This window comes from Bubalus kerabau, chromosome 6 (genome assembly GCF_029407905.1).
Source record: "Bubalus kerabau isolate K-KA32 ecotype Philippines breed swamp buffalo chromosome 6, PCC_UOA_SB_1v2, whole genome shotgun sequence".
NCBI lineage: Eukaryota > Metazoa > Chordata > Mammalia > Artiodactyla > Bovidae > Bubalus > Bubalus kerabau.
In genome coordinates, this window is record NC_073629.1 from 43980657 (window position 1) to 44004095 (window position 23439).

Consider the following 23439-nt stretch of genomic DNA (forward strand, 5'->3'; position numbering starts at 1 on the left):
GACTAAAGACGATTGGGGAACACCGTAAATTCATTTATCCATTAAACAAATATTGCATGTTTGCAAAACACCTGCTAGGCACTGGGGATGCAATGGTCAGGAAAAAGTCCTTGCGTTCGTGGAGTTCACATTCTAGTGGGGTAGGAAATAGTCTCACAGATAAATGCAGAATTACAACTTTGACAAATGAGGTGGTGCTGTTGAGGCTTAAGTAGAGAGATCTTGGCGAGAAGTCAGATCAGATCAGTCGCTCAGTCGTGTCCGACTCTTTGCGAAGCCATGAATCGCAGCACGCCAGGCCTCCCTGTCCATCACCAACTCCTGGAGTTCACTCAGACTCACGTCCATCGAGTCAGTGATGCCATCCAGCCATCTCATCCTCTGTCGTCCCCTTCTCCTCTGTCGTCCCCTTCTCCTCTTCTTCTGGCGAAAGGTCAGGAGACTTCAATTTTGTCTCAATTCCACCAGAGTGGCAGCTGTCTCATTTGTAAAACTGACATAACATGCCTACCTACATGGTTGGTTGTTAGGAGGATCAGGTGTGGAAATGTGACTAAAAATGAAGACGTTGGTATATTGAGCTACCAATAATGTGAAACTGGTATATAGTTCAGAATTAGGTTCAAAATCAAATGGCAGGCCAGGCAAGTAGATGGTACCAAGACCAGCAGCTGTTAAGTGGAGATTTATAGGTTAGGTGGTGGTTCTTTTATGCTGTCCAATATGGGAGCAACTATAGTTGACATTTGAAATGGATGTAAAGTGAGCTAAGGTACATAAGAGTAAAATGCACACTAGACTGAAGACTTACTATGAGAAACAAAGGAATGGAAAACATTTCAATTTTTATATTGATTATGTGTTAAGATGACAATATTTTGATATGTAGGGTTAATTAAATATATAACAAATTTATCTGTTTCTTTTATGTTTTTTAATGTGACTTCCAGAAAATTAAAAATTATATATGTGCCTTATATTTGTGGCTCCATTGTATCTCTATTGGATAGCCCTGTTCTAGAATGATTATAGAAAGAAGAAAGAAAGGTGGGGGGCATAATTTCTAATTCCAGTATTGAAGCTCCTTAGCCCATTGCCTTTTTTTGTAGACAAAGTTTTATGAAATTCAGCCATTCTCATTTGTTTAAGAATTGTCTATTGCTGCTTTTGTGGTATAGGAGGAGAAATGAATAAATGTGACAGAGACCTTATGGCTGGCAAAGCCGAAAATATTTACTATCTGACCCTTTACAGATAAAGTTTGCCAACCTCTTATGGGAAAAATAGTCCAGACTTACGTAGTCAAGGCCAGTTCAGCTCAAATATTTATGAAAGCCTGCTGTGTACCAGGCACTGTCCTAGGTGCTGAGAATATAAAGCTCTTCTCCTTACCACCTTACTCCAATGACAGCAACAGCAACAAAACTATTTTCATTCTGGCTCTCAAGGAACTCACTTTAATAGAGGAAACAAAAAGTTCTTCCATCTAGAGGTAGTATAGCACAGGTTAGGAGTTCAGGCTCTGATAAACAACAAGGTCTGGGACTATATTTAATATCCTGTGATAAACCATAATGAAAAAATATGCAAAAGAATATGTATGACTGAGTCACTTTGCTGTATAGTAGAAATTAATACAACATTGTAAATCAGCTGTACTTAAATTAAAAAAAAAAGGATTTATAATCCCTCTGTTTTCTACATTAAAAAAAATAGGCTATGGAGCCACACTGTTTAGATTCTACTTTACCAGTTACTGCTTGATTCTGTACAGTTTTTCTTACTTCTCTGTGCCTCATCCTTATAATTGATAAAAATAAAGTACCTGTTTGTGGGATTATTATAAGCATAAAATAATACATATAAAGTACTTAGAACAGTGCCTGGAACTTAAGAGCATTCACTAACCATTAGCTATTATTGAAGAGTGATTAATGCATGAAGTAAAGTAAAGGAACTAAAGTCATAGAGAAAAAGGAACTTCAGTTGAAGACAGTGATAGGGCTCAGAGAACTATGTCTGGAGAAAAGTGGTACAAAATTTTGAAGCCCATGGTTTGACACCAACCTGCTTTTTCATTTTATTTTTCCCCTAAGCTCCTCTTCCCAATATAGCAGTCATGCAGGCCTACGTGCTATCCTCTGAGTGCACCTGATACTCTCTTAATACTTTATCTTTACTCCAGCTCTCCCTTCTACCTCAGATGCTTTTTTTTTCACGACTTCTATGTCTGTCTTAAATTCTTTCTTTATAAGGACGTTTTCAAAGTTGCCTATGTTGAAATTAATTGTCCTTATTTGTTTGTTAGATAGCATGGTATAAGTGAAAGATTTGAGTTCAGATTTGGGCTCTGTAGTGTGACCTTACCCAAATTTGCAACTCTGTGCATCTCAGGTTCTTTCTTTGAATGACGGAGATAATATTTACTTAACAACATTGTTGTTAAATAAGTTGATATAAGCAAGGTGCCTGGCAGACACTTAATAGTGTATGTATTAAAGCCTTAGAATACCATCAGAAGCAAATCTAGGATAAAGTCATTTAATATCATCTCAATATGAGGTCATGAACCATGTTTATTTCTGTTTGTATCCCTGGCACCCAGCATAGTACCTGGCGTAGAGCAGCTTTTGTTTGAATTGAGAGTTTAAGGTCAGAGCTATTAGGTGGCAGAGGTGGCTAGGATCCAGTTCTGCTAATGCCAAATCTAACTGACAGGAAGGATGTTATGCAGATTTATGAAATTTATTTTGAGAAACAGCACTTTAAAAATTGTTTTTTTAAACTTGTTTTGTACTGTTCCTATGATGTTCACCATTACAGTGGAGAAAAGATTTCTGATTTTGGATCCTCTGAAAGCTCACATTTTCCTACAAGTTACTGCTCTGGAGGTTTTTAAACTGAATGTGGGAAATAGTTTTAACTTATGGGGTTCTCCTCTTTTTCTTCCCGTCATCTAATGCATATAGGCTTTTGAAATGTGTGTGTTACACGCTCAGTCATATCCTACTTTTTGTGACCCCATGGACTGTAGCCTGCCAGGCTCCTCTGTCCATGGAATTCTGTAGGCAAGAATACCGGAGTGGGTTGCCATTTCCTACTCCAGGGGATCTTCCTGCATCTCTTGCATTGGCAGGTGGATTCTTTACCACCGAGCTACCTGAGAAACCCACACATTTTAAAAAGTGTAAAGTTATCAACCACAGTGTCATATCATTATGGGAGTATGTACTAGGAAAAGCTTCAGAAGATGAAAACCAAACATAATGACATTGTAGAGCTGAATGGCCCTCACAAACCTGACTCGATTCACTTTTTTTTTTTTTTTTATTGGTTTATCTTATACTTTATTTTTTTTTAATTTTATTTTATTTTTAAACTTTACATAACTGTATTAGTTTTGCCAAATATCAAAATGAATCCGCCACAGGTATACATGTGTTCCCCATCCTGAACCCTCCTCCCTCCTCCCTCCCCATTCCATCCCTCTGGATTCACTTTTCTTATAAGTTAGGAAATTGAAAGTTGTTGTGTTCCTCCCCTCTGCCCCTCTGCCCACCACTGCCTAAGAATACATAAATGGAATTGGAGTAGGAATTCAATATTTTCACATATATTGCTTTAGATACTAGAAAAATAGAAATGAAACATTTTCTTACTTAAAGATAATTCTTCCTATCTTGGTGCTGTTTACCGATACTGTTCTTTTTTAGATATTAATATACAAATTATGGTAATCGCATCATGTGAACTAAAATTTAACATCCAATCATATGTTCAATAAGAAATTTAACTAAAATCACATGGATTGAACCAATGCAAACTGCAAGTCAGAGCATAAAAGACTAAACTATTGAATCTAGGCTGAGTCAACTATTACCAGGTTTTTCCATCAACACTCAGTTGTTATGTCTGTACTTCTGTGGTAGAATGTGAAAAAAGTTTAAAACACATCTTTAAAAAAATAACTTAATATCGAACAAATTCAGTTTATTTTCCCTGCACATCAGGAAAAGACCATTATTATTTAATTCTAGCAGAATAGTTTGAGAACCACTTGTGCAGAGATGTATTTTCACCATTACCCCTTTATTTCCTGAGTGTTTTTTTTTTAACATTTTTGCTCGGTTTGATTAATGTTTATGAACACCTTTATTTATATACCTCTGTTTGATACTGAATTTTCTAAGATGCAGTATAGAATGTGCAAAAAGCTGTGTTTTTTCTTTTTTTTCTTTTAGGGTTTAGAGTTGCTCTAGGATTAGATAGATAATTAACTTGTTGATAGTACTTATATTGTATGGAGAGTCCGTTGAGCAACGTAGTTTGTGGATCTGAAAAATTTGTGTGTGTGTGTGTACATAAGGAAAGTGAATATGTTATCTTATTTCCTTGGTTGTAGACATTCAGAGTATTCTAATTCTCAAATTAATTTGGTCATTTCAGTTTTTTATTTTTTATTTATTTTCAGTTCATATTTTTATGTGAAAAATCGTAAACCTGATGGTTTGGTTTTCAGTAGATGCTATTTGAAAATCAGTCCAGTGAGGTTGTATACCAAGCTAATAATAGGCATTCCACATCATTTATCTCATTTAATCCTCACAACATCCTCTTTTTACAGGAGAGAAAAAATTTAGCATCAGGTTAAAAACCTGATTACTTGTGGAAAAACAGGAAGTTAAATTTCAAATCCATCGAGTTTCCCAAACATGTATTCATAAGTTAGGGACAACCTGTGGAGGATCTTGTGGCTTAAAATGGAAAATGTTAGCTATACAAATGGTAGTAATAATTTACTGCATGTGAATGTTTCTGATAGTTGGGCATATCTTTTCATACAGGAGAGTGAGTATTAGACTGAGCATTGAACTACAATCAGTTTCTAACCCCGTTCACAGAAAGGTTGGTATTATATATTTTGAAATAAATATTTTTCTTTTTCTGAAAAATGGTAATTTAGTACATTATAGTTGTTTTAATTCTTTAAGAATGTGAGATCTTGTGTTAATATCATCTTGCTTTTTAATTTTGGGCCATTTAATAACTTGCAGATCTGGGATGGTAAAATCTAAGACAACAACTGAGAGATGATATACCATATGTTTCTAAAGCATGCAAGAGTTGGAGATTGGGACAACAGTCTCCTTAGGTTTTCCCCGTTGCAGTTTTTTGGCTGCATCACATAGCTTGAGGGATCTTAGTTCCCAGTCCAGAGATCACACCCATATCCCTTCTGTGGAAGCTTGGAGTCCCTAACTGCTTGGGAATTCCCTCATTGCACTTTTTAAAGTTACTCGAATATATATAGAACTGGCATTTCATATAAATGTGAGTATAGAATGAATTGAAGCACTGCAGGGAGATATTCTTGAATCTTTTTGCCTTTTGACAATAGTTGTTAAGAGCATCAGTCTTATCTGATTTAAAAGTGTGAGTCATTAACAGAGATGTGATACAGAAAGGAGGGTGAAGAAATACATCTGTTTTCTCTGTGTTATAGCTTTCCCTTAACATATTCAAGGATCTAATAGTAACAGCTTCAGTTTTTTTTTATAGCATCTTGGGGTGGGTTTAAAAAAATATTTAAATAAAGCTGCTTTAAGAACAGGGCCTTCTGAGACAGAGCAAATACCTAGATTGCTAATCTTCCAGGGTGAAAAAGAGAGTGAAAGTCGCTTAGTCGTGTCCGACTCTTTGAGACCCCATGGACTGACCAACGTGGATTATACAGTCCATGGAATTCTCCAGGCCAGAATACTGAAATGGTAGCCTTTCCCTTTTCCAAGGGCTCTTCCCAACCCAGGGATCGAACCCAGGTCTCCTGCATTGCAGATGGATTCTTTACCAGCTGAGCCACAAATTTTCTGGGAAAGAGAGTATATATTCTTATATTTATTCCTTATGCCTGCTATACCTCTTTATTTTCTAGCTCTACTCATAAGTGGTTTAGATTTTTCTAGGACCTTAGCAATTCCTCAGTAGCCACAAGTAGATTTTATTTCAAGGCAGAAACTTATTCTTAACCTGAATGCTTATGCTTTATTAGTGCTCTGACATCTTGCTAGTCCTGTTTTCCTTCTGCCAGTGTTTTCTGAAGTACAGGACTTTTCTGTTGGCTTTAGATGCTGTGATGATCTGCCATTCAGTAAATTTAACTACCTGAAAAGTGGTCTTTGTGAAAGGTATTCACTTCGTTTGAAACTTGAAAACAGATGGGGGTTCCACATCAGTGGCCACCTGGAGTGGTAGAGAATAGGCTTTTAGGAAGAAACCCTGGCAACCTGTCACCTGATACCCCTGTCCTCTGCCTGAGAAACAAACGCTCCTTTCTTACCTGGGTAGATGACTGTCATTTCTGCTGATGTATTTGCCATTTTGGAAATACCAGACAATTAACTTGAGGGAAACTGAAAATATACTTGAATGTGACATCAGTGGTAAAGAATATTTTTGTCATATTATCTTAGTAGAGCAAGAGGTAGGTCTGAACTTTCCTAAGCCTCTGATAGAATGATACTCGTCAGCTTTCAGCTCCTAGCATTTAATTAACTATTATAGACCCCATCACTTCTCACCTTGCACCCCATGTGGCTCTCAAGGAGCAGAGTATCCATTGCTGTTTAAGATGCTAAAATCTCCAAAGACATTAAAAACCTAGCAGCACCAGAAAACAGAGCCCTCTGAGCTATAACAGAGGTGCATTGATGCTATTATGATTTCACTTCCATGGAGGAAGAAATTACTCTGAAAGCCAGATCTACTGAAAACATCAAAAATAACAATCTTTCTTTTAGGATTTAGTTATCCGTCTGACTGATGACGCGGATCCATTTTTTCTGTATAACCTTGTTATTTCAGAGGAAGATTTTCAGAGGTAACTAAATTTATTTTTCTGATCTTATATTTAATCTAAGAATAAGTAAGTTTTTAAGTTTTATGTATGTATCAGTGCTATTCCTTTGAAACACGTACTCATTAGGAACAATTAAGTATTTGGGGATCACTGGACTATACTGTAATTTTTCAGGCTGTTTTTGAAAATACATATTTCATAGATTATTAGCATTCTGTTTAAAACAGCTCAGAAATTTGGAGCTTTATCTAGATTTATTGACCTTTTCCCTCCCACTGAATAAGCTCTATAAAAATCAAAGTTTCCTAGCTTAGTTCTTGACTATGATGGGTGTTCAGTAAATAAAAAAATAACCTTTCAGGATGTTATTTATAACTACATACAGTAATTAAAATTCTAAAAAAAAAATTTCTTTTCCTGTCTTCTGTATAGTTTAAAATTCCAGCAAGGTCTTCTGGTAGACTTCTTAGCTTTCCCACAAAAATTCATAGATCTCCTCCAGCAGTGTACTCAAGAATATGCGAAAGAAATTCCAAGGTAAGTCTCAGGAGAGCACTTATCATTAAACTTCTCTCGAGAAACACTCTTCTTTGTAAGAAGAGTCTTTGTAAGAAGACAGCAAAATATTTATGTATTTTGAGTATCTGTGTCTCTTTTCAAAGCTGTGCAAAGAGCTCCATAAATCTCAAATTTATAAAACCAGAAATATTTACCCCCTAATTTTCATATCTTGACAAAGCCATTAAAGTTACCTGAAGTATTTAATAGTATCAAGTATGTGTTTTTTCCCAAGGTTATATTCTATTTATAGTTATTATAAAATATTGGCCATGTTCCCTGTGTTTTACAATATATCCTAGTAGCTTATTTATTTTCTTCATTGCAGTTTGTACCTCTTAATTCTCAATCCCTGAATTGCCTCCTCATTCCCTCTGCCTGCTAGTAACCACTAGTTCTCTATCTCTGTTTCTTTTTGTTATATTTACTAGTTTATTGTATTTTTTAGATTTCTCATATAAGCAATATGTAGTATTTGTCTTTCCTGACTTATTTCACTTTAGCATAATACCCTCTAGGTCTATTCATGTTGTTGTAAATGGCAAAATTTCATTCTTTTTTAATAGCTGAGAAGTATTGTACTGTGTGTATCTATATATATATGCACACATATCAAGAATATGTGTATTCCACATCTTCTTGATTCATTCATCTGTTGATGGACACTTGGGTTGCCTTCATATCTTCAGTTCAGTTCAGTCGCTCAGTTGTGTCCTACTTTTGCGACCCCATGGACTGCAGCACGCCAGGCCTCCCTGTCCATCACCAACTCCTGGAGTTTACCCAAAGTCATGTCCATTGAGTCGGTAATGCCATTCAACCATCTCATCCTCTGTTGTCCCCTTCTCCTCCCACCTTCAATCTTTCCCAGCATCAGGGTCTTTTCCAATGAGTCAGCTCTTTGCATCAGGTGGCCAAAGTATTAGAGTTTCAGCTTCAACATCAGTCTTTCCAATGAATATTCAGGACTGCTTTGCTTTAAGATGGACTGGTTGGATCTCCTTGCAATCCAAGGGACTCTCAGGAGTCTTCTTCAACACCACAGTTCAAAAGCATCAATTCTTCAGCTCTCAGCTTTCTTTATAGTCCAATTCTCACATCCATACATGACTACTGGAAAAACCATCGCTTTGACTAGATGGACCTTTGTTGGCAAAGTATCTCTGCTTTTTAATTTGCTGTCTTGGTTGGTCATAATTTTTCTTCCAAGGAGTAAGCGTCTTTTAATTTCATGGCTGCAGTCACCATCTGCAGTGATTTTGGAACCGCCCAAAATAAAGTCTGTCATTGTTTCCATTGTTTCCCCATGAATTTGCCATGAAGTGATGGTACCGGATGCCATGATCTTAGTTTTCTGATTGTTGAGTTTTAAGCCAAGCTTCATAATACTGCTATGAATATTGGGGTTCATGTATTTTTTTGAATTAGTGTTTTTATTTCAAATATGAACCCAGGAATGGAATTGCTAGGTCATATGACAGTTCTATTTTTAGTTTTTTGAGAAACCTCCCTACTGTTTTTCACAGTCCAACGGTGTTGGAGAGTTCCCTTTTTTCCACATGCTTGTCAGCATTCATTATTTGTGTTCTTTTTGATGATAGCCATTCTGACAGATGTAATATCTCATTGTGGTTTTGATTTGCATTTCCTTGATGATTAGCCATGTTGAGTATCTTTTCATGTACCTGTTGGCTATCTGTATGTCTTTGAAAAATGTCTTTTCAGGTCTTCTGACCATTTTTTAGTCAGTTTGTTTATTTTTTTCACATTGAGTTGTGTAAGCTATGTATATAGTTTGGATATTAACCCCTTATTGGTCATATCATTTGCGAGTGTCTTCTCCCGTTCAGTAGATTGTCTCTTTTGTTGGTGTTTTCCTTTGCTGTGCAAAAGCTTTTTAAGTTTGATTAGGTCCCATTTGTTTATTTTTACTTTTATTTACTTCTGTTTTAGGAGACAAATTAAAAAAAATGCTACAATTTATGTTAGAGAGTGTTCCACCTATGTTCTCTTCTAGGAGTTTTATGATTTCTGGTCTTACCTTATGGTCTTTAATCCATTTTGAGTTATTTTTTAAAAGCTCTATTTATTTATTTATATTTGGCTGTGCTGGGTCTTCATTGCTGCACTTTCTCTGGTTGTGATGTGTGGGCTTCTCATTGAGGTGCCTTCTCTTATTGATCATGGCTCTAGGGCGCAGTCTTCTGTGGTTGCAGTGTGTGAGCTCTAGAGCAGAATCAGTGGTTGCGGTGCAGGGCTTTGTCGCCCACAGCATGTGCAGTCTTCCCAGAGCAGAGATTGAACCCATGTCCGCATTGGCAAGGTGATTCTTAATCGTTGGTGGGTGTGTGTTAGTTGCTCAGTTGTGTCCAACTTTTTGCGACCCCACGTACTGTAGCCCCCCAGGCTTCTCTGTCCATGGTGTTCTCCAGGCAAGAATACTGGAGTGGATTGCCATTCACTTCTCCAGAGGAACTTCCCAATCCAGGGATTGAACCCTGGTCTCCTGCATCACAGGCAAATTCTTTACTGTTTGAGCTCCAGGAACCACTGGGGAAATCCGAGTTTTATTTTTATGTATGATGTTAGAGAATGTTCTATATTGTTCTTTTACATGTAGCTGTCCAGTTCTCCAGCACTACTTACTGAAGAGACTGTCTTTCCCCATTATGTATTCTTGCCTTCTCTGTGGTAGGTTAGTTAATTATAAGTGTGTGGGTTTATTTCTGGGCTCTGTTCTGTTCTATTGATCAGTGTCTGTTTATGTGCCAGTATGCCAAACCAGACTGTTTTGACTTCAAAGCTTTTAGTAAGGTCTGAAGATAGGAAGCATGATTCATCTAAGTAGTCTGTTCTTCTTTCTCAAGATTGTTTTGCCTATTCGAGGTCTTTTGTGTTTCCATGCCACTGCTGCTGCTAAGTCGCTTCAGTCGTGTCTGACTCTGTGCGACCCCCATAGACTGCAGCCCACCAGGCTCCTCCGTCCCTGGGATTCTCTAGGCAAGAACACTGGAGTGGGTTGCCATTTCCTTCTCCAATGCATGCATGCATGCTAAGGAGCTTCAGTTGTGTCCGACTCTGTGCAACCCCATAGACGGCAGCCCACCAGGCTCCTCTGTCCACAGGGTTCTCTAGGCAAGAATGCTGGAGTGGGTTGCTATTCTTCTCCATGCAAATTAAACATTTTTTTGGTCTAGTTTTGTGAAAAATGCCCTTGGAGAATGGATGGGGATTGCCCTGAATCTGTCAGTTGCCTTGGGTAGTGTGGTCATTTTAACAATATTCTTTCAATCCATTTCACTATTTACACTAATTAATCCATGGTATATCTTTCCATCTCTATTGTCTTTGATTTCTTTCATCAGTGTCTTGTGTTACAGTTTGCTGATTACAGGTCTGCCTTCTCCTTTAGGTAGGTTTATTCCTAGAAATTTTATCCTTTTTGGTGCAGTTGTAAGTGGAATTGTTCCTGTAGTTTCTCTTTTTGATAGTTTGTTGTTAGTGTTCAAGTATATGTTTTTCTGATGAACTTGGACAAAGAAGATTTTGGGTCCAAGTGTATCCATATTTGTTTAGTGCTAACGCCTGATCCTTTCTTTGTAAAGCTTTCCAACCTTTTATCTATAAGTTTCATCAGTTGGTGATTCTTGTTTGAATGAATTATTTCATTAGTAAGTACAAAATTATGTTTTTCCAGTTCCATCTTTCTTTCTGTATTTATTAGGTATAATTCTTCTATGAAAAATAGCTTCCTTCATCAGTAAGAGCTCTTTGATTACTATGAAAATTCATACAGAAAGGGATAAATGCTCAGTTCTTATTTTTAAATTGTCAGTTTTCAGAGTAAGGATTGTTACTGTAGTTAGTTTTCTGGTTTCAGTGGGTTTTGATTTGTTTTTGTGTTTAGTCTTTTGCTTTCTCTCCTTATCTGTTTCTCATTATGAACTCATGGAGATTTATATATTCACTGTTTTCAATCAGTAGGTAAATATCCATTTTGCTATTTACACTAATCCAGTTTTACTGTTGGGAGTCCTTTCATGTTGGCCCCTATGATTCCAGCATGTTCCCTTTTCTGATCCTTTTAATCATTGATAATCCAGTGAGGCTCATTATTCAATGGGAGAGTTGTCACTGTCTCATAAATGTGTTATGTGATACTTTCTCTTCAAAGGTTTTTGCTGCAGTTAGTTTCTACAGAAGCTATTTTGGATAACTCACCTGCTCTTTTAAATGTGGTAGAGACAAATCCTTTTAAGCATCTGACACACCTCTCACTAAAACTTTTACCTGGAAATGATGTGGAAATAAAGAAGTTTCTAGCAGACTGTTTGAAATGTAGTAAGGTAAGATTTAAATTTAAATTGTTTTTTTAAAATAAGTCCCAAAGCTCTGTGGTAATCCACTGAAAAGCTATATTGCTACTAGATTTTATTTTCTGAATAAAGTCTTTTTAAAGGTATCCAAGAAATTTTTATAACACACAGTGACTTTATTTTATTGTTTTAGGCACAGTACTAGAAGATAAAACAGACCAGGAATTAAGAAACTTAGATCCTAGGGTTTTTACTAATTTTCTGTGACCTTGAGCAGGTCACTTAAGCTCATGGTGTCTTGGTTTCATTAGTTCGTGGATATGTATGGAAATATTTATCCTCTGAGCTATCTTAAATAAGATAAAATATATGAAAGTATCTTGAAGATTACAAAGTGCTCTATAACTATATAAAATACACGCTCAAGAAAACAACATTGGGATGCCTCTTGAGAATTTTTAGAAAGTCAAATACTATGAATCAGGACATCTCTGGATTTAAGGTTAGGTCTTGCCAGTGCAGATTCTAACTCAGAAGGTCTGAGGTGGAGCCTGAGATTCTCTCTTTCTAATAAACGCCCAGGCTGGTGCTGATGCTGTATACTTCATTGCACTTTGTGTAGCCCAGCTACAGATGATTAAATTGTAAGCTGCATAATTTTATTATTTTTATAAATAGGAAGAAAAATTATCATTAACACAATCACTGGATGATGTTACGAGGCAACTGAATTTCACCCAAAAGGTAATTCAAGTTTGATTTTTTCTTTGTAAGTCATCCAAACATGGGCTCTGAATTGCTTCTTAAGTCTAGGCTTTTATGTATTTTTATTTTCAAAGCATGCTACTGTTGAATTCATCCTTTTTGTCACCCTTCGCCTACCAGTTAATTGTCTTAATCTGTCCTTTTTCTTATTCTATCCAAACATTTCTGTTATCCCCAATATATGACACATTCTCTCCAAGTCTTCATTAAATAATGTATAGTATTTGTCCATGTTCTGCTCCTCTTTTTTTCACCTCATTCTTCTTGTCTAAATGGCATTTTAGTTCCTGTCTTCTAAATCTTTCCTTCCTTCTGTTTAGAATTAATTCTGATAGATTAATCATCATTTCAATAATAGCTTCTCCTTGAAATTGAGGATAAAAGTATCTGATAAGCTGCATGGCTTCAGGTAGAAAATTTTTCTGCACCATATGGACCATCTTGGGAAGCTGTGTTACTGGTTTTTAGGTGTATAAGTAAACTACAGTTGACCTTTGAACAACGCAGGGGTTAGGGACATCAGCCCTTTGCACAGTTGAAAGTCCTTGTATAAGTCTGTAGTCAGTTCTCCATACCCGTGTTTCCACGTCCTCAGGTTCAGCCAACCATGGATTGTGTAGTACTGTAGTACGTATTTATTGGAAAAAAACTGAGTATAAATGTATCTATACATTTCAAACCTGTGTGTTGTTTAAGGGTCATCTGTACTACTTATGACTGACTTGCTCTACCCTGGGTTGCTTTATTTCTTAATGCCAGAGGAGAGGATTGAGTGGTGAAGAGCCAGATTTAACTAAAAGGTTAGTGATAGTTATACTGTGGGCTGTGTTAACTCTAAAATTGCTTTTATTCTAATCTTAATTTCTTTAAATACAGAGAAATCTGTGTAAGAAAAGACTTTGAATGTAAGAAAAGATGTGATTTCATTTTCTTTTATATCCTTTGCAAATATGATCATGTTCCAATCTAATAACATATTCAAGAATTTTAATATTTTGTACTGAACTCTACTATAGACATTATCAGAAAAGATCCAAGAATTAGATAAGTTACGGAATGAATGGGCGTCGCACACAGCAACATTGTCAAATAAGCATTCTCAGGAACTAACGAATGAGAAGGAAAAAGCTTTGCAGGTATGACTATTAAAAAATGGAAAAATATTTTGTTATTGTTGTTAGTCATTTTGTTAATAATTTTCAAACAGTACAAAAGTATGTAAAAATTGTCTCTCCTTAAAAATCCTAACTACCCAGAGATAACTTCTAAACATTCTGATGTTTGTTTTCCCAAATTTTTCTCTATATATGTGAATAGTATATAATTTATAAATACTTGTTTATATTTATAAATTTAGAAATATATAAATTGGGAGATATGTCCCTGGTGGCTCAGATGGTAAAGTGTCTGTCTACAATGTGGGAGACCCGGGTTTGATCCCTGGGTTGGGAAGATCCCCTGGAGAAGGAAATGGCAATCCACTCTAGGACTATTGCCTGGAAAATCCCATGGACAGAGGAGCCTGATAGGCTACAGTCCATGGGGTCGCAAAGAGTCAGACATGACTGAGCGACTTCACACACTAAGCTAACGAGGTTCCCATCACTTCATGGCAAATAGATGGGGAAAAAGTGGAAACAGTGTCAGATATCATTTTCTTGGGCTCCAGAATAACTGCAGACAGTGACTGCAGCCACGAAATTAAAAGATGCTTGCTCCTTGGAAGAAAAGCTATGACAAACCTAGACAGTGTATTAAAAAGCAGAGACATCACTTTATAGACAAAGGTCCGTATAGTCAAAAGTGAAAGTGAAAGTCACTCAGTCATGTCCAGCTCTTTGCGATGCCATGGGCTACATATAATACAGTCCATGAAATTCTCCAGGCCAGAATACTGGAGTGGGTTCCCTTTTCCAGGGGATCTTCCCAACCTAGGGATTGAATCCAGGTCTCCCACATTGCAGGCAGATTCTTTACCAGCTGAGCTAAGAGAGAAGCCCAAGAATACTGGAGTGGGGTAGCGTATCCCTTCTCCAGGGGATCTTCCCGACCCAAGAATTGAACCAGGGTCTCCTGCATTGCAGGCAGATTCTTTACCAGCTGAGCTACCAGGGAAGCCCATGTATGTGAGAGTTTAACCATAAAGAAGGCTAAGCACTGAAGAATTTTCGCTTTTGTACTGTGGTGCTGGAGAAGACTCTTGAGAGTCCCTTGGACAGCAGGGAGAGCAAACCAGTCAATCCTAAAGGAAATCAACCCTGAATATTCATTGGAAGGACTGGTGCTGAAGCTGAAGCTCCAATACTTTGGCCACCTGAAGTGAAGAGCCAATTCATTGAAAAAGACCCTGAACCTGGGAAAGATTGAGGGCAAGAGGAGAAGTGGGGAACAGAGGATGAGATGGTTGGATGGCATCCCTGACTCAATGGAGATGAGTTTGAGCAAACTCAGGGAGATGGTGAAGGACGGGAAAACCTGGCTAGCTGCAGTTCATGGGGTCGCAGGGTCAGGTAGACTGAACAACAACAATGAGGTCAACTGGATACAGTGATTGTAATTTTTTTCTCCTTACAATATCATAGATACCATTTTTTATCAGTTTGGAAATGGCTCAAGAAGAGGAAATTATTTAAGAACTTAGCTAACTGGTGGAGATTGAAATGCTTTAAATTTTGGTTATTGCAAATAGTACTGCAGTGAACATTTTTATTCCTAGAAGTGAGTACAATATATCCATATAAAATATTAATGGATATTGCAAATTTGCCACCCAAAAAGGCTGTACCAAATAGAACCCCAAAGATAGCGTATGACCATACTTTCATGTATTCCTGATGCTGTCAGCCTTCTCAGTATCTGCTACATGATAGGTATGGTAGTAGTGTTAGTTTTAATTTACATTTCTTAGATTTTTTTAGTGAAGATAAGTATCTTTTAATATGATTTTAGCCCCTTGTATTTCTTCTGTGGATTATATTTTAAATCTTTTGCTTTTTCTGTGTGACTTTTACTGCTTTGTAGTGTGGATTTATTGTATACCTTTTATATCATTAATTTCTTTAATGTTAAATTGTTATTTAACATTAAATTTTATTTTTATTTTTATGCACTTTACTTAAGGTTTGCTTTTAAGGGTACAACTTGGTAACAGTTTATGTGTACTTTTCACCTAAATTAAGATTCAGAAAATTGTATCACCCCTCTCTGTTCCCTTGTGCCTTCCCAATCCATTTTACTCTCACAGAAGGCATATCACTTTGGTTATCATTGATTAGTTTTGCTTGTTCTTTAACTTTGGATAAATGGACACATGCTGTATGTCCTAATTTGTGTGTGGCTTACTTTACTTAGTAACATAGTGTCTCTGAGATTATGTTCTTGTATTGTTTCTTTTTGTTGTTGTGTAGGATTCTGTTCTATGAATATCCCATAATTTATCTGTTTTCCTCTTGGTAGACATTTGAATTGTTTCTGACATTCTATTATTAATTAAACTGTTACGAACTTTCTTGTAGTGTCTTTGTGAACATATGTACTCATTTTACTTGGGTATATACAATATTTAGGACTAGAATGGCTAGATTCTAGCGTTGGCATATGTTTAACTTTAGTAGAAACTGTCACAATTTTCCAAAGTGGATATTCAGGTCACACTGCCATTCAGTGGGTGTAGAGTGGTACCTCATAATAATGAACATTTTTTTTTGTATGTGTATTGACCTCTTGGATGTTTTCTTGAGAAGTGCCCATTCGTGTCTTTAGCCCATTTTTAAAAAGTTTTATTTATTTATTTTTGGCTGTGCTGGGTTATTGCTCTGTGCCAGCTTTCTTTAGTTGCGGCGAGCAGGGGCTACTCTGGTTGCGGTGCTGGTCTTCTCACTGTGGTTGATGGCATCTCTTGTTGTGGAGCATGGGCTCTAGGGTGTGTGGGCTTCAGTGGTTGGAGCCCGTGGGCTTGAGTGGAGACTCAGTAGCTGTGGTTCATGTGCTCAGTTGCCCTGTGGCGTGTGCAGTCTTCCTGTCCTAGTGATCGTACCCATGTCCTCTGCATTGGCAGGTGGATTCTTAACCGCTGGACCACCAGGGAAGTCCTTCAGCCCATTTTTAATTGGGCAGTTAATGGTTTTCCTTATTGATTTATATGAGTTCTTTGTATATTCTGAACATGAATCCTTTGTCAGATATATGCATTGTGAATATTTTTTGTCTATGGCTTGCCTTTTCATTTCTGGTGCAAAGTAAGGATATTATGTGCTTAGTTGCTCAGTCATGTCCAATTCTTTGTGACCCTGTGGACTGTAGGCCACTAGGCTCCTCTGTCCATGGGGATTCTCCAGGCAAGAATACTGGAGTGGGTTGCCATGCCCTCAATTCAGGCTCCACTTGAAATTTATAGCAATCAAATCAAGACATTATTTGAGATCAGTCAGCATTATACCACAAGGAGACAGCTGACATATTCAGAATATTCAAATCAAGTGTTGAAAATCATTTGCATCAGCTTGGTTATGTTAATCACTTTGTTTGGGTTAAGTGAAAAAAAACCTTTTTGACCATATTTCCACATGCAGTTGCCTACTTAAGCATAATGAGAAAGTTCTTTTTAAAGCCAGTTGTGACAGGCAGTGAAAAGTGGATATTGTGCAATAATGTGGAATGGAAGAGATCATGGGGCAATGTAAAGGAACCACCACCAACCACATGAAGGCTGATCTTTATCCAAAGACGGTGATGTTGTGAATATGATGGAATTGGAAGGGAATTATCTATTATGAGCTCCTTCCCGGAAACCACACTTGTTGGATTAATTCCAACAAGTACTGTTCTCAGTTAGACCAACTGAAAGCAGCACTCGACAAAACTGTCCAGAATCAGTCAATGGAAAACATGCGATCTACCATCAGGATACCACAAGACTGCGTGTTTCTTTGATAACCACGCAAAAACTTGCAGTTTGGCTGGAAAACTCTTGACTCATTTGCTGTATTCACCAGACGTTGTAACTTCAGATTTCCATTTATTTTGGTCTTTATTTATTTTTAATTGGAGGATAATTGCTTTACAGTATTCCATTAGTTTCTACCAAACATCAACATGTATTTTGGTCTTTATAAAATTATCTTAATGGAAGAAATTTTCCATTCCCTGGGAGATTGTAAAAGATACCTTGATCAGTTCTTTACTCAAAAAGATAAAAGGTTTTGGGAAGATGGAATTACGAAGTTGCCTGAAAAATGGCAGAAGGTAGTGCAACAAAATGGTGAATACATTGTTCTATAACATTCTTGGTGAAAACGAAAAATGTGTCTTTTATTGTTACTTAAAAATCAAAGGAACTTTTTGGCCAACCTAGTAGTTTTGGAGTTAATTCTCTTAGATTTTTCAAATAGATAAACTATAAAAAATGGTAATTTGTTTCTTCTGAAGGTTTGCCTTTTTCCCTTATATAGAAAGTGGTAATGGTGGAATCCTTATCTTGATCTAGTCTTTAAAAAAATTTTTTATTTTATATTGGAGTATAGTTGATTTAATGTTAGTGTTAGTTTCAGGTGTATAGCAAGGTGATTTCAGTTATGAAAAAAATGAAAGTGTTAGTTGCTCAGTCATGTCCATCTCTTTGCGACCCCATGGACTGCAGCCCACCAGGCTCCTCTGTCCATGGATTTCCCAGGCAAGAATATTGGAGTGGGTTGCCATTCCCTTCTCCAGGGAATCCTCCCAACCCAGGGATAGAACCCCAGTCTCCTGTGTTGCAGGCAGATCCTTTACCATCTGAGCCACTAAGGATTTCAGTTAAACATTTGTGTATATCCATTCTTTTTCAAAGTCTTTTCCTACATAGGTTATTATAGAACATTAAGTACAGGTCTCTGAGCTATACAGTAGATCCTTGTTTATTATCTGTTTATATGTCATAGTGTGTATTTGTTAATCCCAAACTCCTAATTTATCTCTCCTCCAGCTTTCCTCTTTAGTAACCATAAGTTTGTTTTCAGAGTCATTTCTGTTTCTGTTTTGTAAGTTTATTTGTATCATTTTTTTAGATTCTACATGTAAGTGATATATGATATTTATCTTTGACTTATTTCATTTAGTATGATAATTTCTAGATCCATCCATGTTGTTGCAAATGGCATTCATTCTTTTTAATGGTTAACTAAGATTCCGTTAAAGCTCAACATTCAGAAAATGAAGATCATGGCATCCGGTCCCATCACTTCATGGGAAATAGATGGGGAAACAGTGGAAACAGTGTCAGACTTTATTTTTTTGGGCTCCAAAATCACTACAGATGGTGACTACAGCCATGAAATTAAAAGACGCTTACTCCTTGGAAGGAAAGTTACGACCAACCTAGATAGTATATTCAAAAGCAGAGACATTACTTTGCCAACAAAGGTCCGTCTAGTCAGGGCTATGGTTTTTCCTGTGGTTATGTATGCATGTGAGAGTTGGACTGTGAAGAATTGATGCTTTTGAACTGTGGTGTTGGAGAAGACTCTTGAGAGTCCCTTGGACTGCAAGGAGATCCAACCAGTCCATTCTGAAGGAGATCAGCCCTGGGATTTCTTTGGAAGGACTGATGTTGAAGCTGAAACTCCAGTACTTTGGCCACCTCATGCGAAGAGTTGACTCATTGGAAAAGACTCTGATGCTGGGAAAGATTGGGGGCAAGAGGAGAAGAGGACGACAGAGGATGAGATGGCTGGATGGCATCACTGACTCGATGGACGTGAGTCTGAGTGAACTCCAGGAGTTGGTGATGGACAAGGAGGCCTGGCGTGCTGCTATTCATGGGTTCGCAAAGAGTCGGACACGACTGAGCGACTGAACTGAACTGAACTGAAGATTCCGTTGTATATGTGTAACACATCTTCTTTATCCATTTCTCTGTGATGGACATTTAGGTTGCTTCCATGTCCTGGCTATTGTAAATAGTGTTACAGTGAATATTGGGGTACATGTATGTTTTCAAATTATGGTTTTCCTTGGATATACGTCTAGGAGTGGGATTGCTGAGTCATACAGTAGTTCTCTATTTTTAGTTTTTTAAAGAAGCTCATACTGTTCTCTGTTATACCAGTTTACATTCTTAGCAACAGTGTTCCATTTTCTCCATACCCTCTCCAGCATTTATTGTTTGTAGACTTTTTGATGATGGCCATTCTTACTGGTGTGGGTGATACCTCATTATAGTTTTGATTTGCATCTCTCTAATAATTAGCAATGTTGAACATCTTTTTATGTGCTTTTTGGCCATCTGTATGTCTTCTTTGAAGAAATGTCTACTTAGATCTTCTGCCATGTTTTGATTTTTTTTGTTTTTAATATGTTGAGCTGTATAAACTGTTCATGTCATTTGGAGATAAATTCCTTAACAGTCTGCTTCATTTGCAAATATTTTCTCTCACGTGGGTTATTTTTTAATTTTGTTTATGGTTTTCTTTGCTATGCAGAATCTTTAATTAGGTCCCATTTGTTTACCTTGGTTTTTGCTTTCATTAATTTGGGAGGTGGATCCAAAAAGATATTGCTTCAATTTATGTCAGTGAGAGCTCTGCTTATGTTTACCTCTAAGAGCTTTATAGTATCTGGTCTTAAATTTAGGTCTAATCCATTGTAAGTTCATTTTTGTGTATGGTGTTAGAGAATGTTCTGGTTTCATTCTGTTTGTATATTCTTGCCTCCTTTGCTGTAGTTTAATTGACCATAGGTGCATGGGTGTATTTTGGGGCTTTCTATCTTGTTCCATCGATAGATATTTTTGTTTTTGTGCCAGTACCATATGGTTTTGATGACTGTAGCTTTGCTGTATTGTCTGAAGTCAGAAAGCCTAATTCCTCCATCTCTGTTTTTCTTTTTCAGGATTGCTTAGGCTACTCAGGGTCTTTTGTGGTTCCATACAGACTAAAAAAAATTTTGTTCTAGTTCTGTGAAAGATGGTATTTGTGATTTTATAGGTATTGTATTGAAACTGTAGATTGCCTTGGCTAGTCATTTTTGCCAGTACTGATTCTTCAAATCCAAGAACATGGTATATCTTTTCATCTGTTTGTGTCATCTTTGATTCTTTCATCAGCATCTTACAGTTTTCAGAGTATAGATCTTTTTCCTCCTTGTGTAGAATAATTATTTTTCTTGATATAGTAAATGAGATTGTTTCTTTAATTTCTCTTTCTGATCTTTCATTGTAACTGTATAGAAATGCAAGAGATTTGTGTATATTAACTTTGGTAATGTTTTTTGGTAAATAACTAAATTATCTTTCCATTATATGTGATATTTACTCTGTGTTTGAGAAAATTTTCTTCTGTCTGGCATCCAAAGAATGCTAGCTAGGTCAGATGGAGTGACTTTTGGAGATTTAACCAAATAATATCATTTTTTTCACTTTTCTAATATATTAATGATAATGATAGATTTCTAAAAGTGGAACCATCTTTGAATTCATTGAATAATATGTATTCAGAGATTTTTAATATCCTGTTGAATGAATTTGCTAATATTTAGTTTAGAACATTTGTGTATATATTCATAGGTGAGATTGGTTTGAGATTACTCTTTTCCTATCTTAGTCTGCTAATTACAGTGATAGGTTTTGCACTGTGGTATTAGAATTATGCTAGTGTCATGAAAGGTATGAAAACATTTTCTGGTTTTCTTTATGCTTTGAAACAGTCAAATGAAGAATTATCTGTTCCTTGAAGGCCTGATAGAATTAGCCTTTTACCATTTGGGTACGATGCCTTCTTAAGGCGTTTTTCTTTTCTTTCTTTTTTTTTTTTATTTATTTATTTTTAAATTTTATTTTATTTTAGGCATTTTTCTTTAGATTCTTTCCCGTTTCCGTCATGATTTTTTATTCTTTTTTGTTTTGTTTTTTTGTGTGTGTGTATTTTTGGGGGCTTTGGTGGGTTTTTGTTGTAGGTGCAGGTCTCTGCTTGCAGCACGTGGGCTCTGGAATGTGTGGGCTCAGTAGTTTTGACATGAGGGATCAGAGTTCTCCAATCAGGCATTGAACTCGAGCTTGCTGCTTTGGGAGCTTGCTGCTCTGGGAGCTTGGAGTCTTATACAAGCTGGATCACCATGGAAGTCCCTATCGGTCCTGTTAGATTTTCTGTTTTTCCTTGAGTTATGTTAGTTTATATTTCATTAAAAATCTATTTATTTCATGTTTGTATTTAATTAGTAAAATATCTTATAAGCAGTCTTACAGTTTTTAAAATCTCCATACCATTTCTCCTATGTTCTTGTCTTTTTTAATGAGAGTTGATAGTTTGTTTTCTTTAGTGTTTTTAAAGAAGCAGTTCTTTGTTTCATTAATTAGTTCTGCACTGTCTCTATGCTCCCATCTGATTTCATTAATTTCTATTGTTTACTAAATATTTTTTGCCTCTATTTTCAAACAGGTTAGGTTCTGAAAGTCTCATCATTAAGTATATTTATGTATAACATGAAAATGACTGAAGGATTTGTTTGCATTCCTTACTGCATTTTTCTAATAGGCTTGTGAATCAGTGCTTTGAGACTTTAAAACCAAGCAAGCTGCTCCTCTCTTCCTGCTGATAGATACTCTGTAGGGCAGTGATTTTAAGACTTGAGTGTGCATCAGAATCACCTGAAATAAACAGAGCAGAAAATGTAAATGTTGAAATTCTATCCATTACACTTTTTTTTTTTAAACAAAAGTTCTGAAATTCTGATCATCACAGGGATAAAGCCAGTTCTTTATTTTTGCAGCCTTTGGCCTCTTGTTGCCTTCAGTGTGTTTGGTTACCCTTTTAGACAGTTAACAGTTAGCATCATAAACCAGTTTGTTCATTGTTGCTTTTCTCCCTTGATTGCTCCTTCAGTGTTTTCTTCCATGGTTGCATTTTCAGTTTTATATGGACTCTTTCCTATTTTATTTCTTGTGCTTCTTTCTTCTCTCCATTTCAGTTTTCCAAAAATGAGGAAATTCCTAAAATAATCATGGAAAATATCCTAAGTATTTTATGAGAGACTCCCCTGCTTTTGTGTTAGGAATTTTTGAATGAATACAACTTTTCTGGAATGTGGTATTTGTAACTAGTACCAAGCTTTATACTTGTTTGCATATTTTCAAGCTATAATTGATCATAAGGAAATAATCTGAATTTGGATCTATGCTTATGAAGAAAAATTTTAACCATGGTTTTATTTGTAATAGTGAAAAATTGGAAACTCAGTATCCATAGTAGGGCAGGGGTTAATTGCATTACGGTATAGCCATGGATTGGGGTACTGTGTGGATATTGAAAGTATTTACAAAGAGTTTTTATCGATATGAGGAAGTGCAAGTGCTAAAGGATTAAAAAGCATAATTGTGTAAAGTGCTTGGTCTCAATTTGTTAAATTTAGCTATGTGTTATGTGTATTTGTATGATGTCAGTTTTGAGTATATAAATAGCTGGAAAGGAATATTCCTAAATATTTATAATGACTTCCTGGATGGAGGTTATCGGTTATTTGTGATTCTTTCTTTTTGCCTTTTAAAAGAATGTATAGCTTGCATAATTAGAAAAATATTTTTTATTTTTAAAATGTATTTAGGTTTGTTAGTGTTCATCACGGAGAAGGCATTGGCACCCCACTCCAGTACTCTTGCCTGGAGAATCCCATGGACGGAGGAGCCTGGTGGGCTGCAGTCCATGGGGTCCCTAAGAGTCGGACATGACTGAGCGACTTCACTTTCACTTTTCACTTTCCTGCATTGGAGAAGGAAATGGCAGCCCACTCCATTGTTCTTGCCTGGAGAATCCCAGGGACGGGGGAGCCTGGTGGGCTACCGTCTAAGGGGTTGCACAGAGTCGGACACGACTGAGATGACTTAGCAGCAGCAGCAGTGTTCATCAACAGAAATTATTTAAAATTTTTTTATTGAATGAAAGTCTTTAAATTCTATTGTGCTTTATAATTTTCAAA

The 23439-nt window shown here is 36.6% G+C and overlaps 1 protein-coding gene across 3 annotated transcripts in view; it reads left to right on the forward strand.

The window, feature by feature from the left end:
• The window catches only part of SASS6 (SAS-6 centriolar assembly protein), a 40357-nt gene that overhangs the window by 950 nt on the left and 15968 nt on the right, over positions 1–23439 (forward strand). For all 3 annotated transcript variants that reach the window (XM_055584979.1, XM_055584980.1, XM_055584981.1), the window contains exons 2-7: positions 4845–4905; positions 6798–6877; positions 7289–7393; positions 11589–11760; positions 12409–12474; positions 13512–13631. In XM_055584979.1, the coding sequence (XP_055440954.1) occupies positions 4845–4905; positions 6798–6877; positions 7289–7393; positions 11589–11760; positions 12409–12474; positions 13512–13631 (604 nt within the window). The remainder of the gene's footprint in view (positions 1–4844; positions 4906–6797; positions 6878–7288; positions 7394–11588; positions 11761–12408; positions 12475–13511; positions 13632–23439) is intronic.